Consider the following 19,970-nt stretch of genomic DNA (forward strand, 5'->3'; position numbering starts at 1 on the left):
TTCATAATATTAAAAAATCAATCCAAAAACTAAAAACATTTAGGGATTTAAGAGAATGATGAAAAGAATTTAACTTACCTTCACCATAGTTGATGATTTGTGGTTGTGCTCCTCTTAAATGGGTCAGTAGCTGTGTGGGCCATGTGACTTGTGGGTGGCGAGAGACAGAGAACTGAGAGAAGTGAGAAAGCAGAGCAGTGTTACCTGTGTAGAAGGGCAGAGGCCGAATGTGTGAAGACTGATTCACTGAAGAAGGGCAGAGGCTGCTAGGCCGGACTGAGGACTCTGGAGGCGCAAGAGATGAGAAGTAGAGGAAAAAATTTTCAATGCTTTATGCTTGCTGCTAGCTGTAGTCCACTCCGATTCACTCCAAAGCCACAAAATGCACAATACAAATGAATTAATCAATTATACAAACAAACGGTACAAATCTGAAACAGTGAAACCTAAAGCTGAAAGTTGAGTTCCTTTCCTCAATTCCTCTACTTCTCATCTCTTGCGCATCCAGAGTCCTCAGTCTGGCCTGGCAGCCTCTGCCTTTCTTCAGTGAATCAGTCTTCACACATTCGGCCTCTGCCCTTTTACACTGGCAACACTGCTCTGCTTTCGCACTTCTCTCAGTTCTCTGTCTCTCGCCACCCACAAGCCACACAGCTGCTGACCCATTTAAGAAGAGCACAACCACAAATTATCAACTATGGTGAAGGTAAGTTAAATCCTTTTCATCATTCTCTTAAATCCCTAAATGTTTTTAGTTTTTGGATTGATTTTTTAATATTATGAATTTATGATTTAGCAATAATAATATAGTATATTGTTCTGCCTCTGCTAACATTATATTTAATTGTTTGTGTGTTTGATTGTTGAATGTCTGTGTCATTTGGAATCTTGGATGAATGTGTCATCAAATATAGTATACTGCTCTGCCTCTACCTCTGCTCCACCTTTGTGTCATTTGGATGAATATCTTATGTAGTTATGCTTACCGTTTACAGTTTCTTTAGATGTCTTAAATAGACTAGAATTTTAATTTTAATTATATATTTTGCTTTGATAATTAGAGTACAGTGGCTTCTCCGGCTGTAGATTTGGAAAGTGATGATGATACTGTAATTATGGATACTTCTACTAATCCTTCACCATCTTTAAGAGTTAATTCAAAATCAAAATTTAAGAAACCAAAAAGAGTTTCAGGGAAAAAAACAAAGGAAAAACTACACACTTCTACAATTTGGACTGAATTTGTGAAATTGCCTATTGATGAAGAAGGGTTAAGTAAGGCTACTTGTCAATGGTGTGGGAAAATGTTTTTGGTGGATAGTCATCATGGAACATCAAACTTGCATCGCCATCTTCTTAAATGCTTAAAATGAAAAGAAGTAAAACAAGATGGTGAAGAAGAGGGTAGTGTGTCAGTATTACAAAACAAGATAACTTAAGAAGAGTTTCGTGAGATGTTAGCGGAGACTATTATTAAACATAATTTACCATTTAGCTTTGTTGAGTATGAGGGCATTAGAAAAAATTTCAGCTATCTAAATTCAAATGTTAAACATATTTCTAGGAATACTTCAAAAGCTGATGTTCTAAAACTTTACAAGAATGAGAAGGATGATGTTAAAAATAAGTTGAAATAAATTCCTGGTAGAATATGTTTGACTTCGGATTTATGGACCTCTATTACAAGTGAGGGATATATTTGTCTTACGGCACATTATGTGGATGAGAATTGGAAATTAAAAAACATCATCTTGAATTTTTGTCATATGCCACCTCCACACACATGAACTCTTTTATCGGAGAAAATTTTAAGTTTCTTGGAAGAATGGGGTATTGAGAAGAAAATATTTTCCATTACTTTAGATAATGCATCTAATAATGATAATTGCTAAGATTTCATAAAGCAAAAGCTTAATGAGGGGGGTTTATTGTTATGTGATGGTATCTTTTTCCATGTGCATTGTGGTGCTCATATATTGAATCTTATTGTTCAAGAAGGATTGAAAGTAATAGATGACTCGGTAATTAAGATCCGAGAAACTATGAAATATTTTAAAGGATTAGAGAGTAGAATGTGCAGATTTGATGAATATGCCAAGATAGTTGGTATGAAGAGAACAAAGGGTTTACGTTTAGATATGTGTATAAGATGGAATGCAACATATGAAATGATTGACAGTGCTATGAGATATCGTTCTGTGTTGAACCGTTTAGCAAAGGAAGATGCTAATTTCAAGCATTGTCCATCAAGGGATGAATGGAATAGAGTTGAAAGGATAACTCGGTTTTTGAAACCGTTTAATGACATTACAACTCTATTTTTTGGAACTGAATTGCTTTTACTTGAAGAAATGGAGAGCCAAGATTCATTTATTAGTAATATGGCAGAACAGATGAAAGTTAAATTTGACAAATATTGGGATTGTTATAGTGTGGTGCTAGCTTGTGCCATTGTTCTTAATCCAAGGTATAAGTTGGATTATGTGGACTACATTTTCAAGAAAATAGAGCCAATTGAGCACATTGCTGAAATGAAGGTGGAGAGCATTGAGACTACATTGTATAAACTTTTTTCAGAATATGAACGCCCCAAGCCTATGGCCACTACAAATGTTTCATCTTGTGTTGGGAGTTCTAGTCATACTAGTGGTGCTGTGGATGATCCTGATGATGATGAAGATAAGGAAGATGATGTAAGTGAATTGTATTTTGTTTGGTATATGTTGTGCTATGTTTTTTTGATAATAAAGATTTTAATGTTGTGTGGTATTATTTTTCATTGCAATTTTTTTTTAATGATTAGGAATTTGATCATTATGAAAGTGGTCGTGGTACCAAAACAAAAAAATTCTCAGTTGGACTTGTATTTAGAAGAGCCTAGACTTGACAAAAAGCAAAATTCAAAGTTGGAAGTTCTCTCTTGGTGGAAAGAGCATTACAATCGGTTTCCAGAGCTCTCTTTAATGGCACATGATCTCATGAGCATTCCGATAACCACTATTGCTTTTGAATCAAGTTTTAGCACTGGGGAAAAAAAATTCTTACTCCGTATCGATCACGTCTTTTACCTGAGAATGTGGAAGTTACGTTATGTACTAAAAGTTGGCTAAATGGATTTGAAGGTAATTTAATTTTTTTTATAGTCATAATTATACAATTTTAATTCTTTATTGATTTACTTTCATGGTACATTAAGTTATATTAAAATATTGTATTGTAGATGAAGATGCTAACGAAATTGGCCAACTTGAGCTACAATTTGCAAGTATGAATATTTGCAGTGTTGAATCTGCTACCAACGTTGAGTAGATTGAGATTGAGGTGTAATTCTTATAAAATATTTACTTATTCTTCTTTACTTAATATGTTATGTTTATTTTTAAATCTTTTTTTCTTTAGTTTATCTTTCTAAGTAATCTAACTTTTTTTTTAGCTAGGACTGCAACAGGGTGCCTTTTGGAAGTTGTGGTGGAAGCTAGTCTCACTGCAACTGTTTATAACTTCGAAAGAATTTTGTTTTTAAGTGATTGTGGAGGACTTTTTACACCCTTAACAGCAAGAGAGCTTCGGATTGGCAGGATTCTACTAGGCTTGCTAACCTTAACTTTCTTGTTCAAGGTGGCTTACTCTACAAAATGATCTTAGTGCCCTCTTTGCTAGTTAATCATATAAGTATTGTAGCTAAGCAAGCAACTCTTGTGCCTTTGAACCAGCGTTGGTTGAATCTAGCTTTGTATATGAACTCTTAAATTCTTAATGTCGTTTGTTTTGTACTCCCTGTTTTTGGTATTAAAAAAAAAAAAAAAAAAGCTTGTCAGAAATTTTGAGTTGGTTACTTGATGACAAAGGTGGTGGAAGGCTTGTAAGTTGTATATGAAAAAATATGTGCTTAACAACTTAAGTTTCATGCATTAAATCAAGATGTAGTTGTTTTGCTTTTGCTGGAAGTTGAATATAAATCTAGATCTTTTGCACTCTCAATGTGAGTTGATCTTCTTTCTTAGTCTTTTTAGTTTGATATTAGTTTTTTTGTAATTGAAAAAAAAAAAAAAATTGTTTGAAAGTCAACCTAACCCGCAACTTGATTGTCCCGTTTAAAAATGACCTGTTTTAACCCGTGACCCGTTTGACTCACAAACCCGATTGACCTAACCCGACCCGCCCGTTTTGCCACATCTACATAAAGCATTGAAATTGAATGAGATTTTTTTTTTTTTTAATGGTTGTGAGACAGCCTTTTGAGCCCTTGGCCGGTTGGCCCTTGACTAGTTGACTTACCCTTGTCACTTGTGTTGTGTTTGTAGTGACTTCACTGACTTGTCTTGTCTTAGTCTTAGTTGTCTACTGTCAAGCATTGATGGTTGTGCACTTGTGCTTTATTACTAGTTTTGATACTTTGTGCTTTATGTATAAAGTATCAAGACGTAATTAAAAAAAAAAAAAAATTTATCGAATTTTTTTTTTTAACGGGTCGGGTCACGGGTTATTCGGGTCGGGTCATGGGTCAACCCGTTTTTACTTTAGGTAAAAAAAATTCGGGTTCAAGTCAAGTATTTTTTGGGTTGGGTCAAAAAATTCTGACTTGTATTGCCATGTTTAAAAAAAAATAAAGAATTACTTGAACCAAAATTAAGGTGGAATTTTTAGAAGTGACTTATATATATAACATGACAAAATCTCTTCCTCAAATCTCCTCTTTTTCTCTCTCTCTAAAGAGATTATATTTGGCCACATTTGTTGAAAGCGTTGCAATAGCCTATTGTGACAGTCTAGTAGTAATGTTTTTAACCATTGCAATTAAAAAAAAAAAAAAATTACAATAGATCATTTGTAGGGGTGTGTATGGGTTGGGTTAAGGGGATTTTTCAACCCAACCTTCCATGGTAGGTTAAAAAAAATCCAATCCAACCCAACCTAACCCACATGGATTGGGTTCGGTCGAGTTGAACCCATGGGTTGGACAACTTTTTATTATTATTATTACTATTATTATTAAATTAAGCAAAACAATACATCTCACTTGTTACTTGAGTTGATAAACAAAATATACATGAATTAATATCTCAACTCAGTTATAAACAAATAAGAGTGGAGTGAGAAAGTAGGAGTGGGAGACGGGAGAGAGAGAAATAAGAATATTCGGGTTTACGAGGTAATTGGGTTTTATATAGAAAGAGTTGAATAAGGGGAAAAAATTAAATAAAAAATTATTAATATATAATATAGTTTTAAATATATATTAAATATATTAATTTAAAATTTAAATATATAGGTGAATCAGGTCGGGTTAGGTGGGTTGTGATTATTATGACCCAAACCCAACCCAATCTAACCCATTATTAAAAAAATTTTCATAACCCAACCCAACCCATGTATCCCTAAAAACCAACCCAATCCGACGGGTTGGGTTGGGTCGGTTTTGATGGGTTGGCTGCATACCCCTAATCATTTGTGTCTATATAGTGATGTTTTTACGGTTTTTGACAGTGTTTTAAAAACATAAAAAAGCTGAATTTTTTGCAGTGCGAGCTTCTTTTAATTGCTAATAGTAGTAGTTAAATATTATTCTCAAATTTTTTTCATTTTATTGCACATTAACTTTCCCATAGAACTAGCTGCTAATAGTAATACTGCCACCCATATGAAATCCAAAAGTGTGAATTCCAATATTCCATAATGGTGATCATATGTTGAAACTCATAACTGAGTATCAAATGGCAGCTGCTGATTGCTCATCCTTCAAAATCAACTTCTTCTCAACCCTCGCAGTAACAAGAACACATATTATCTTTTCCACCCAAAAGCCACTCTCAAATTTCAAGTTTCTTATTTCCAAATCAAACTCCACCCTAATTAAATTCAATACCCCTAGATGAAATCTGACTAGCTAGCACCAGAATTCATTTAATTTGTGGCTTTGCACTATGAGGGGTGAAAAAAAAAAACGCCATTGTCTATATATGAGATACACATTCTACTTAGACAACCGCAACTTTTTCTTAGACATGCAATTGTACAGGATGTTCTTCCTAGTTCCTACCTTATGTCTAGCCATAAATTAGCCATGTATTCTCAGCCAGTTCAAATTGTGTTCTACCATATATTGAGGCTTATTTTCAGTCACAAAACTGAAGAAAGTAATTTCTAGCTACTTTTTCTTCTACCCTCCTCTCTTTCTATTCCAAACATACCCTAAAAAAGTAACAATAATGATAATAAGAAGTATTATCTTATACATTATTACGAGAATTAGGAAACTCCAACACCTTGCTCAGACAAAGTCTACAGAAAGATACAGTCTAAACTGAACGATAAAAGAACTAGAAGTTCTGTATGAAAAGAGCAACATCACAGTCTAAAACTGTTATGACTTAAATTGTGAAACCCTTCAGGGGAGTAAACTTGGCTAGAACTTTGTTGCAACGTTCGGTCAGTAATTTTTTCTTCACCTCCCAGTCTCTTTTCCTTGTGCTGGTAAGTTTTATATCATCCAAAACCTTACGAATTTGGTTTCCGATTTCTTGGAGAGAGGACTCCAGCTCCACTATGATAGTTTTCTTCATCTCCAATGAGCAAAGCAAGATAGAGTGGCGGGCATTATGGTTTATGATTTTTTCACCAAGTCCTTGTAGAGAAAAAGCATTTTCATTCACCTCAGCTTGGAGGGTTTTGAGTTTGTCCGTGGATTTTTTGTGTTCTTCCAACAAAGATCTGGCCTTTAAGCAGTTAGATCTTATATCAACGAAGAACTTTTGCACTTGCTCAGCTAACTCCTTTATTTCAATGATGTCCTTACTTAGCGAAGGAATGTCCCCGATCAACTTTAGCATGGCAAGTTGATTAGCACTCAAGGTAGTATCATTTTGTAACATTTTAGAAAGTGTTACAAGTTGGTTTAACTTGGAAGGATCAACCAGCACATGGAAATTCAAGGGTAGGAGTGATGAAAGCTTTTGACGTACGATTATCATATCAAGGCTTGGATTGGAAGAACAAAACTCGCTGGAAAGTAATAGTGCATGCAGTGCAATTGAAGTTGCCTTTGGCTCATGATAAACTTTTGCTATGGAATTCACAATTTTATCAAATTCCACCATGTTAGATTCAGCTGAAGGGCCTGAAGTTGCATTAGCAATCACCTTGTCGGATATGGTATAAAGAGGAATAGGTATGTTTAGATCAAGATCAACTGTTTGTTTTGCATACGTCTGAGTAAGATGTTTAATGGCTTGGAGTGGGGCTAACTTTTCTTTTCCTTTTGAAAGGATCATATTTGGAGCTCCTTTTTTATTGTTTGTAAGTATTTGTGTTTTTGCTGTAGTCTTAACACCAGGCTTTGGTGCTAAAGGGAGTGGACCTGTTGTGAAGGTAGAGTTTAAAATTTAAGGCATGCAATGGTATCATATATTAGCAAAATTTAGATAAAAAATGAATGATGAAAAGAATGAAATACCCACATCCGAATTTATCACTAACATAGATGACAAAGAGCATATATAGTAAATGAAAAAAAGAAGAAGAAAAGCACAGTAGATATATCTGCAAGTTGAGCCAAACGGTGCACGTAATTTTCAGTTTTAGAATTAAGAGAACAAAGGAAATTTAATCAAATTATCCCAAATTAAAAAAGGAATAATATTCCTAGCAAGAAATAATAACAATTCTCCCTGTTATTACTGATCTTCATATAATCATATATCTTTTTTGAGATGTAAAAAAGGAGATAGTGACACATGGATTCTTATAAGCTACAAAATCATAATTAACTACAGTTATTAGAGATGCAGATATTGGCTCTCATTCTATCTAGAAATTAACCTATGTTTTTCTCCCCATAAAAGGAAGAAATTATTGTGAAAGTTATAAGGAAATAGTGGAAGAAGGACAAAAGCAGTGAGCAACTATCACATGTCAATGTTACCATTAGTTGGAGCTATTGACAAGCCTATTGATCAAGGTTGAGTCAAGTCTAGGCTGTTATAATTTGAAAATTAACAAGATCCAAAGCAGATTTGAGCTTCGCTCAGAATTTAAATGAATAATCTCAATTCAGTTCTTAACTAAACCAATTCCATGGAGTCATTAGGTGATTTAGGGTACTAGCAACACTAATGAGTACTCACTACATTAGCTTAGCAAGTTGAAAATTCTTCAGCTTTCTTGGATGAGAAATTAATGAGATCCAAAATAAGGTTGAGAATAAGAGTTGATCTATTGTTGTAACATGTCTCTGACATACAAATGAAAATAACTATAAGAAATGCTGGATAATTGTATAAAATCAATGGAACAATGACATATTTGGCAATAATAAAAAGGTAAATGCGCGCACACGCATATATATATATATATATATATATGTTGGTTTTAAAACTAGACAACAAAACAGAATGAGAAAAATAGGTAGAGCAATTGAAGTAACCGAAAGCTTAATAAACTTTTTGTCGATTTTTGTTGGATTCGATTCAGACAAGGGAAGTTCTTTTCTAATGCGTATGTGAAAGGTAAACCAAAACCTTAATAAACTTTTTGTCGATTTGCTGTTAGATTTGATTCAGACAGGGTAAGTGTTTTCCTGTAGTTAGAGGCTGGCAAACCGTAAACAAATGCAGTAAAATGTTAGTCTTGTAAGTGTGTTCCAAGTCAATTTCGAGGTTAAGACTGATGCCTAAGACTGCTCTAGAAATACTAAAGTTTCTGTAATCTCGACACCTTCGAGACTTAATTAAGTTCGATCGATTAAGAAATATTTTAGTGTTTTCAAGCCCATTCAACCGACAAGTTACTAGAGTTTTGTGCCATCAAAAGAATATTATAAAAGAAGAGCAAGATTTAGTACAGTACTTAGGTGCCGTTTTTTAGATTTTCCTTTTAAGATTTTGGTAAGTAGATTTTTTTTTTTTTTTTTAATTTTTTTTTTATAGAATGGAAGTATATATTTTAGTTAAGTAAATACATGGTAGAATCTTAAAAGAATGAACCTAAGCAACAGCACCTAAAGTGCTGTACTTAAGTTTTGTCCATAAAAGAAAACTTAGAGGACATGGTCTTATAGACTTTTGGAGAGCCTTGCATTTGCATTTAGAGTTGTGTTTACCAAGCTCTTTGAAAGCATCATCCAGAAATAAAGATTGAGGGAACTGAAGACTTGGTGATCCTAAAGTTGCTACATCCAGATTTGACAAATTGTTGGAACCAAATCTTCAGTTAAGTTCTTGGAGTCGTGAATGCAAAATTGAAGTAACCAATACCTTAATAAACACTTTTGTCGATTTTCTGTTGGATCCGCATTTCATAGAAGCCTAAAAGTGATTATTTATTTTCTTATGCCGAAATTGTCAAATTTAGATTTATTTTTTGGCTTTCATAAATTTCCAACGTAATCACTTTTTTTTGTTAGTTTGTTCTGGTCGATTTAGGATTGATTATCTCAAAATGTCAGAGTATAGAAGCACTAGCTCTCCATTTGTTTCGATAGAAAATATTCTTTAAAAAGCATTTTTTGGAAAATGGATTTATTTTTTTATGTTTAGTTATGATCTTGAAAATGAGTTAGAAAACATTCGTGTATAAAATTGACTTGTAAGCATATTTTAGCATTAAGGTCCAATTTGTCTCAACAATCGAAAGGCTAAACATGGAAAATTGTAAATTTTTTTGGCATAGTGTTACAGTACCATCGTACATTACGATGGTACTGTAGCACTATGCCAAAAAATTATATTAATATTTTATTCCTATATGTACGATGGTACTGTAACACTATGCCAAAAAATTATATTAATATTTTATTCCTAAATATCAGGCTTTTCTCTCTCATCACATGGTCTCTCATCTCTCTCCGTCTCTCACTCACTTTCCACTCTTTCTCCCTTTTCTCTATCATCTCTTTGTTTCTCCCTCATACCACTGCCATAGTCCAGACTCCAGATTCACTCTACAATCAATGGAGCTCCACCATGATCATCAACCTAGTCTCAACAGTCACTAATACCCACAAGAATTGCAAAGATTAGCCACCGTCTTTGCCATATAGAACCCAGATTTGTTCTCCAATTCCATCGATGGAGATCGGTGTGGTGGGTTTCTAGATCGGCGAGATTGGCGGTGGTGGGTTTCTAAGTTCGACGTTGTGGATCTCCCATACCTCTGCCAAGCACTCTTTCTCACCCCATGGGTCAACTAGGTCAATTTTCTCAACTTCATCACAGTGATGCCTCCCACTGAATCCAAACCCAACTCTCTCCTCTCTCTTCTGGTCTTGCCCAACTCATTAAGTCGAAGCTCCATGGCCAGAACTTCAAGCTCTGCGGCTTCCATGGCCAGATCTTCGAGATCCACAGAATGTTTGGGTTTGTTTTGGGCATGCAAAGGCCATGGGTGGCTGAATTTGTGGTGGCAGGGTTTTTTTTATCTTTGAATTTTTATGATTGCTGGTTTTTTTTTTTTGGGGGGGGGGGTTTATTGCTGAGATTTTATTGCTAGTTTTTTGTTTAGGGTTTATTGATGAGATTTTATTTTGATGGTGGCAAAATTTTTCTGGCGTGATTCGTGGGTCCAACGTGTATTGTTGGGTGGTTGTTCTTGGTTTGGGTTGGTGGTGGGTGGATGAGAAAGAGAGAAAAATAGAGAGAAGGAGAACATAGATGAAGAGAGAAGAGAGAGAGATTTTTTATATTATTTTATTTTGTAATTTATATTATTTTAATATATTGTAGGTAAAAATAAAAGTTAGGATGCTAGGTATATTGTAAAATGGTATTGTATAATTGATAAAGTAGCTTTTTGGGATGGTAAAATAGGATAGGATGACATTTCCAGATGAAAATACTCTAATGGTTTGTTGAATATGTGTCATATTAGAAAATGTTTTCTGCTTTTCAAAAGTAAAAAACATTTTCTACTCCATCAGGTTTATTTTTTGTTGACTAGGGAATTGTTTTTTATTACTTATGTTTTTCATTCTACAAAACACCAGAAAATGTTTGTTTCCTAAGACATTTTTTGTTAAAACAAACATAGTAGGAAAGTTTGAAAATGCCTAATTTCATATATTTTGTTTGTGAATCTTGTCCACTAACAAAGTCTTTTAATTAACTTAGTGGGTTAATAATTGCTAGTGTTGACATATTTCATGCCAAATTAGAGGATCATATGCTGAAAATTTGAGCTGCATTTTGGTCGAGCAAAAACTCCATGTTAGGCAAAATTTCAAGAGAAAAGGATAGCTTTCAAAAATTAGTTAGACGTAGAGTTTCGCAAGAAACTCATGAGAATTTTGGTGGGGCAAAAACTCCATGTTAAGCAAAATTTCAAGGGAAAAGGACAATTTTTAAAATCAGTTGGACAGAGAGTTTCTAGAAAACCCGTGAGAATTTTAGTCAGGCAAAATTTGTAACTTGAGAGAAAGTTGTTACTTTCATTCCCTACAATTCTTATCCAATTACCCGTCTTATATATCTCACAATACTCATGAAATTACACCCTAATTATCAAAGTGAAGAGTGAGAGAGCTACACATTACCTTAGAGCAAAAACTCATAGTAGCCCCCATACATTCTCCCTCTCCAAATTGTTATATCTATTGAGAGGAGACCTAAGCCTTATGCCTTGATACCTTCAGTGATCTTGGATTGAAGCTTAATGCTGGGAATCACAGGAGCAATCCCTACAAATCTTCAAATGGCCTTAAAGTGTCCAAGCACTTGGACTTGCAGTTGGCATCTCAACTTGCGGAATTGAAAGCTAGTAAGAAGAAATAATTGGTGCAATTGGTTGCTAACAGGAGCACGAAGCTCAAATACATCTACTCTTAATTAGAACTTGGAGGGTTTGTAAATTTAATACATCGCAACTATCTTTACTTGTGGATTGATTAGGTGTTATAAGTCCCAGAGTGTTTTTTAATTTATTTGTTGTGGGTTTTTCACTTTTAAACACATCACTGTGTTTGGGTGTGTGAGTAATTGAGATTTGCTGTTTTGTTGTGTTTATCCATGCAATTAATCAATTGGCTAATTAGCTTAATTGTGTAATTAGCTTAAAATTAATAATTAGGGTCTAAAAACACAAATTTTTTCCTATGATATCCGCTCTTGATAATTGTTCTTTATCATCAAACTAAAATATCAATATATTTTTTGGTGCAGACAAGGATCGAACTTTAAATCTCTTATTTAACGACAAAAATTTTTACGAGTTAAGATAATTGGAATCGACAACTAAACACACAACTAAAGAGCTACAAATTGGTATAACTTGCTTTAGCCTTAAACCTAAAAAATAAATAAAAAATTATTAATGAGAGAGATAAAAATTGAGGGAAAATACAAGTATCCTAGGAAGGGCAAATTGGAGATTGAACTAAACCAAAAGTTTGTCATTATATGAAAATATGGCAATAAGATCAAAGCAAACAAAATATAGCTTGCACACACTAACATAGTAAGGAAATAAATTTAAGGCATGCATGCAGGTAATGACAGTAGTAGTCCTTACACTTGCTGCTTTTCTCTCTTGTAGCGGAGTGAGGTATAGCTTTACTTTCCGGAGCTTTCCTCACCTCTTTCTCTTTCCCTTTATCAGTCTTCTGATCGGTCTTTGCACAACGAGGGAAACCCGGCGGAGGAGAAACTTCGCGATCGCATGAACGAGGCTTTGTACATGGAGGGAAACCCGGTGGAGGAGAAACCTCACGACGATCATCTTTGTTTGATTTTCCCCAAGTGACAATCTTCTTTCCTTTGAGATCTTCCATGTTTTCTAGAGGCATTTTAATTACATGCACAACGTTTCAAACACTTAGTTTCAGCCATTAATGTCATACATATGTTAATAGGAAAGAAATAAATAAATCAACAGCCTTTGCACCCTAACGTTATTGTTTCAAACCCTTTTCATTTTTATGTTTGTTCTCTCTTTTAAGCTATACATATAAAGGTTTTAACAAGAAATATTCAAGCAAAAATCATCCATAGAAAAAAAAAACAAAGAAGAAAGCACTATAAGAAGCTGACATAATTTCAAAGAAAAGAGAGAATAATTAGTGTTTGAGAGTGAAACATTATACGTACGTACCTGAAACTAAAAGAAGATTGAGAAATTGAAGAATTAGCAGAGGAAATTGTGTTTTGGGGGGAGGAAATGGTGGAAGGAGATTGAAATATATGTAGAGAGCTAGGAAGGTAGCTAGCTAAGGCATTGAATTAATAAGGTTGATATGAGCTTTGAAAACGCCACGTGAAAAAAGGTCTCTCGAAAGAAGACACGTACGTTGTTAAAAAGGGTTTGTATCTCATGAGTGAGTTTGTCTTTTTGCATTAAGAAGAAGAAACTAATAATAGTGTAAGTTACAGACGCTATCACTTCGCGGGTCCCTTTGATAACGCATAGCTTGTTTGTTTCTACTCTTTCTGTTTTTTTCTACATTAAATTTTTTTTTTCTTTTTTTTGCATGGTACTTTTTTCTTTTTTTTGGTTGAAACAAACATACACACGTGAGGGGGTGAGATAAGATACTGACAGGCAAATAGTAAATTTTTAAGAGAACGTAAGATAAATTATACTACATAACATACTCTCTTAATATATTGTGATTACAATCAATTTGTGACTATAATTTCAAATATATTAATTGCGCAAATAAATAATAGGGAGAAGAGATTTGAACTCTAGATGTCTCATTTAGAAACACCAAGAGATACTAGCTAAGCTATTAAACTCTTAATGAATTTAAGCAAGATTCTAAATCCACCTAAAATGTGTTCTTTATGAAAAATAACTAGTTGTGAATCCAAAACTAGTGCAAGAAAGTTCCAATATATATAATAATTTGATAGGTATAATTGTGGAGGGGGGATTTGAATCATGAAACTCTCTATTAGAAATACCAAAAAAATGAGTTAAGTTACAAGGCTTTTGATAGACTAGTTTCAATTTCTTATAAAAATCTTTTGCAACTTATATTTTAAAATTATCCTTCTTAATTGAAGTTTAAAAAATAATAAAGACACATTAAAAATTGTATCTTGGCTATGCATCTAAATTTGGTAATGCATTTTTGTTAGATATGCAAATTCACTTACCTTTTGGGGTAGTCAAGCTTGGTATTCGTGCCAATGGGTTTCCTATTGGCCTCTACCGTTTGTTTTCTCTTAGACCAAAAAAATAGTGTAATGAGCGATTGAAATAACAAATTAAAGGAAAAAAAATTTCTCATATTAGAGAAATTGAGGCTGGGGTGTCCAACTAGACCTACGACTTAACCCAGCCACCCAACCTGTCTGGGTTGACCCGACATTAGTGACGGTTGGCAACAGGTCTCCGTCCCCAAAAACCGAGATCGACAGGTCGGTTCGTAGGACTACCCATGGACACTTGATTTTCAACCAACCCAACTGTCTATACACCAAAATGTCGCCGTTCTTCGCTAATATGAGTGGTTCTCCGACCTTTTTTGTTAGATCTATCGAGATTCGGTGAATTTCAGCAAGATCTTACGAAGTTTTGCCCAGATTTGGCGAGTTTCAGCCAGCCTAACTCCGTTTGCTACTCGAGGTGGTCCAATCACCCGAACAAACTTCTCTTATAAGTTAGCAGCAAGTCCAAATCTTGGGGGCCCTAATCGACCCTTGGATAGCCCTAATTGAGGCTATTGATACCCCATTTTGCAACCCGCATTTAACCTCACATGGAGGGTAAAAAAATAGTTTCACCTTGGAGATAAACATCTTAATTGTGGCCATTAGATCCTTAATTTCATTTCATCAAAGTAATCTCGATATTATAATGATCAAATTGACTAGTCATAAACCTTAATCGAACCATCAGATTGAAAGTTATCATCAAATCAAATTTTAATGGCCGAGATGCACTCTCACAAATTAAGTCCGACTATATGTGATTATGAATAATTAATTCTGATTGGTTATAATTATAATCAATTTTAAATTAATGATGTGTCATAATTCAATTGGTTAGAAATACAATTTATGGGAATGTTGCGCACACTTGATTAATTAGATGGTCAAATATTAATTATTCAATGGGTAATTGGTGTAATTATTTTTTTAATTGGTATAATTTGGTTATGATTTCGGGTTGATTAATTATGAAATGGAAGTAATTGGGGCCTATTAATGTTAATCAGAAACTAATTTGGTGCTTATTAATGTTAATTATGCTGAAACTATTTTCCAACAAATGACCTCTGCTCACCATTTCATTTATATCTCTCGGAATATTTTTGAATTTGTGAGTAAGGTTAATTTGCTAGAAACTAGACATCTGGGGTTTCAATTTAAGCACAAAAATGAGACAATTTCGATCAGAATTGAGAAAGCTATGATTTTTTGAAGTTATCTCTGAGAACTGTTATAGGAGCTACGAGAAAAACTGAAGTTTTAGTCATTTTGCTTGCTCATCACTCCTGCCAACCTCCAAATTTAATGCACCAACCTACCCTAAACACTAAAATTGGGTCTACGTTCATGATTTTCTTTGATCCTTTGTTAACCTTTATTGAATGTCCTTCCATTCATATTTTCTCCATCACTAGTATATAAACCCTTCTCTCCTTCATTCCAAAGGATACGGAAACATCATCTTCTCTCCTCTCTTGAGTTTTAGTGAAGTAGAGTTGGTCTTATCAATATCTCGGTCTTTCTGAGACTCAAGATATTGAGTGAGATTCACTCTCCATCTCCTAGTTCTTCTTCTCTACTCCACCTTTAGGACTTCCACCAAAAGTCTCCTCCTCCATCGTGTGGATCTTGTATGCAAGTATAATCGCTTTTCCTAAATTGTTTTTCATTTTCCTATATTGTTAATTTAAGGTTAAATCATGCTAGTTGATTATTTAAATTCCTTGAATATGCTTGAATGTTCTTGAAATTGTTGAATGTTGTTCATATGTGTTATTCGCATGTTCTTGGTTATTTATCACATGTTCATGCATGACACTAGCTTTGATCTTAAATTCATATCCAAAATATGAAAAACGTGTTAATTTATAATTCTCTCAAATATTTGAATTTAGGATATCACCATTCACTAGAATTTATTTTTCAATTCAAATGTAATGATGAAATCTAATTAGGGTTTATCACATGCACACACATTAAATTCAAGCAAAGTAATAAACATGCAATTGATTGATAATATGTTGGATGATATGACATAAATGTTGGCCACTATAGTTTAGAAAACCGGTTTCACCAAGCAAGGTGGATGCTTAACACCTTCCTATCTTATAACATAGCCTCCAAGCTTAGATCAAGGGTTAGAAGATCAAATGCTATCTATGTAATTTTTAATCTCTAGATTGTAACTAGGAAACAAAGCCATGTATTTTATCTTAGATTGTATCTAGGACCAAAACCATGTAATTTCCTATAATCAATGTGCATTTATTCTCAAATCAATAAAATGATGAATTTTTCAATTATGGTTTTCTTGTTTATTTTAATAATTAAATAAGTGGCGACTCCATTATAAAACCCTTAATCTAAAGGAAAAATGTAATCAATCGAATCTCCATTTTGAGAGGCAATAACACGCCTCCACCCATTCACGTGGGTATGGCCCAAACCAATCAATTTCAAAACAGGCCGAGGGCGCGGTCTCTCACAAAGGCTATGAAGTATAAGAAATTGAGGTAAAGAAATATGTTTAGCAAAACTAAACAAATATATTTAGCGAGATTAAATGAATATATATTCATCAATTTCCAAGTTAATATATTTAGGATTGAACATTAAACTCATGCCAATAAATGAACTAAGCAACATTATATGAAAATGTGTAGGAATATATAAATAGAGAGTAGATATATAAAAACTTATTTTAGTTGCAAGTAACCCATATTTTTCTTTTGGCCGAAACAATCATGAGACGTGCAATAAGTCAAGCCCCAAGGATTCGTGCTTGCAAGTGTAAATTGGTAGCAGCTACACATGGATGTTGGCCTTATGTCACATTAGTGATGTACAAAAGGAAAAATACAATGAAAATAATAAACACCAAGCTGCTCCTTGTGATATATTAAGTAAATAAGAGAGATAATAGGAAATGAAAATAATAAACACCAAGCTGCTCCTGTGATATATTAAGTAAACAAGAGATATAATAGGAAATTGGTGAGATTGGGAGAGAAAGGGCAATTGGAGAGTGCTACTAAATGAAGGAGAATCATTTTTGAGTTACTAATCTACTGAATTAGAGAAAACTTGTGTTTGGATTTCTCTAAGTGAAGTGGATGTTGAGTTTTTTTAGCTCACCAGCTTTGGTTTTTTGCTATTGATACATAATGTTTTGTGTTGAGCATATTCTCCTAGTAGAACATGTTTTCTTTGCACTCTGTCCTTTACCCCCATCCTCTTTTATGTCCTGAAGTCAAAGGAGATAACTTATGATGATGGGTTAACTTGTGTTAGGTTAGTATTGGCAAAACCATGACAAATTATGAGTCTTGTTGATATGTAGTGTGCTTATTCAAGTTTAAGGTGAAAACTTAAGTTCAACTCTAGGAATGAATAGTTTTGTAAACATAACACCCTTTGTGATCAATCGAGACAAGTTTGACACACCTCTCAATTGATCGAAAATTAGGAAATTAGAAATCTTATGTGTTTTAATTAAGTCAATGTCGTGAGTTCAGAATTCCTACGAAGTCTACTATATAATTAAAGACTCTTGTATGCATGACTTTAAAATAGCCTCCATCCTGTGTATTGTGAGTTCAAAAGAATATTTTTCACTTAATTTCTCTTTGGTGAGATCAAAAAGTTGAAGCCTATATAACCACCATCCTAGCATTTTTGTGGAGTTTAAATCTTCAAGAGGTTCTTGGCGTCGGTCAAATGTTCTGGTCATAAAGCAAGAGTGTGTCATCTGTTAAGCATCCAGATCATTGAAGAAATCAGAGGTTAGGAAGTTGTAAAAGATTTCTATAGCGAGTCCATCTACTTGGTAAAGTAAATAAGAGACACGTGATACGATGATGAAATGAAAAACTCAAGAAAAGCTATTTAAGAGAAAAACCACTAAGGGGGAAGGGGAAAAACTTCTCCAATCAAACTTTTGGCATGATTAGACCTAATTTATAAAAAATTTTGCATAATACAATTAGGGTCTAAAAATCTTATCAACTTGTTAGAGTCAAGTTCCCACTGATTTAAGGTTCTTTCGCAGGTGACAACTGGGTTGGACTTTGTGTAGTAAAATTTGCAAGTGGCAGTGGTTTTTTGAAAGATTCATCAAATCTATTCTTGCACCAAAAAAAGGTAGTTTGGTTGAACTAACTTGATTTGGTTTGTTTCTCCAAAAGGAATGATGTCTTTTGGACTTGCTAAATTTGAGAGATCAGGAAAGTAAGCAATAGTTCAAATCAGGTTGATATCTTTTAGGGAGCGAAAGCAGTGTTATGCCCAAAAACTACAAGTAATTTTTTGGTTTTGTTATGGCTACTATATAGTGAGTTATTCATGGGCTTATGGGTTTTGAAGTTCTCAAGTCCATTTCAAAGATTTTCAAAGGACATGAGATATGTGAGAAAATACCATTTTATTCAACATGTTAGTAAGATTTTCCATGAAACTCAACTCAACTTGTGCAGTGCGTAACTCTCATGGGCTTGCAAGCATTCCAATCATATTTGCAAGGTTACTCATTCATCCCGAGTAAGGTAACATAAATGCCCTTTTATCCCTCCAAATCACAATTCTCATATCTTCCTTAAGGGCCTGTTTGAATTAAGGGAGTAGGGAGAGAAAATGGAGGGAAGTAGAGTAGAATTGACCAAAAACTAAGTTAATTTCTTGTCAATTCTACTTTACTTCTCTCCATTCTCCCTTAATCCAAATGAACCCTAAGAAAAAGCATATATCCGATTGGTCCTATGACATTTATATTGAACAATGAGAGAAACAAAGTTATAGTTTAGATTAAATTAACCTACCTTAATGATTTTAATTATGAGTCAAAAGAAATACAATTAGATACTATATGTCAACTATTTCTTATTATATGGTTGGGCACTTTTTAATGTTTATCTTGCATGAATAAAACTTAATAAAAATAATGTATCAAGTATGTTACTATATCACCTGATTTAACAATCATCGTATTAATTGGGTTTGGATTATCTATCCCTTTGAAATTAATAATTAAGCATGTTCAAATAACATGAAATTTAGAATCCTGAGAAAATAAATAGATGATGTATAAATATTAGATTTAGAAGAACACACCTAATATGAAACTCTATAGTTTAGTTAGAGATTTCTAATATTATTGTTTAAGTATTGTGAAAATACATATGAGTTAAAAAGTGTTATAAAAATACGTGTTGTAATGTTTAAATACTGAAAACTGTTGTTTAAACACTCCTACCCATCATCATTATTTTGGCACTGAGATCTTATGAAATTCATATGAAAGAGTATTGCTGCTTCATATATGTGTGTGTGTGTGTGTGTATATATATAAATTTTCCGCTGCAAACGTGCAGGGCAATTAACATTCATTTTTATTTTAAACCTTTGGCAATGAAAGGGAAATGAACTCTATTTTTTTGTTCTTGGCTGAAGAAAGTAAAGCACAATCAGCAATAAGAACAAAATGATTTGATCCCTTCATTTAGTGCTAACCACTCCCCAACTGCCACTTAATAGCTGTATGTCAATAGAAGGTGCATAATTTACTACCAATTTCACCAACAAAAAAAAATTCCCCTCACAATCCATTCACAAATTTCCCTTACTGTGAGCAGATTGTCAGAGAAACATTGTGAAAATGAACTTAATGAAGTGAAAATAATTTGATTCAGCCAATCACTTTCTCTGGACAAAGACTTACAGGCGGAGGTTTGGGGAATTCAATTTTCTCTAGTTATATTCCAAAAAGATCACCGTGAATATGATTATTACATAGCCTAATTTGGAACCAACAAAAACCATTCAACACAAAAAAAA

At 33.7% G+C, this 19,970-nt stretch overlaps 1 protein-coding gene across 1 annotated transcript; it reads right to left on the reverse strand.

Annotated features, from left to right (window-relative positions):
- Positions 1-6,371: 6,371 nt before the first annotated feature.
- On the reverse strand, positions 6,372-12,757 carry LOC115964473. Its single transcript, XM_031083776.1, has 2 exons — positions 12,499-12,757; positions 6,372-7,357 (listed from the first exon to the last, which is right to left on the reverse strand). Exons 1-2 carry the CDS (start codon positions 12,755-12,757, stop codon positions 6,372-6,374), a joined length of 1,245 nt encoding a protein of 414 aa, XP_030939636.1.
- Positions 12,758-19,970: the final 7,213 nt, after the last annotated feature.

The sequence above is a fragment of the Quercus lobata genome, chromosome 10 (assembly GCF_001633185.2).
Source record: "Quercus lobata isolate SW786 chromosome 10, ValleyOak3.0 Primary Assembly, whole genome shotgun sequence".
Classification (NCBI taxonomy): Eukaryota; Viridiplantae; Streptophyta; class Magnoliopsida; order Fagales; family Fagaceae; genus Quercus; species Quercus lobata.

What these genes read in the sequence shown, in the direction of transcription:
- LOC115964473 (XM_031083776.1), bottom strand. Translation starts at nt 12,757, where the DNA reads ATGGAAGATCTCAAAGGAAAGAAGATTGTCACTTGGGGAAAATCAAAC. An exon ending in AAGAGAGAAAAGCAGCAAGT is followed by an intron (nt 7,358 to 12,498) that starts GTAAGGACTACT and finishes CCTTCACAACAG; the next exon opens with GTCCACTCCCTTTAGCACCA.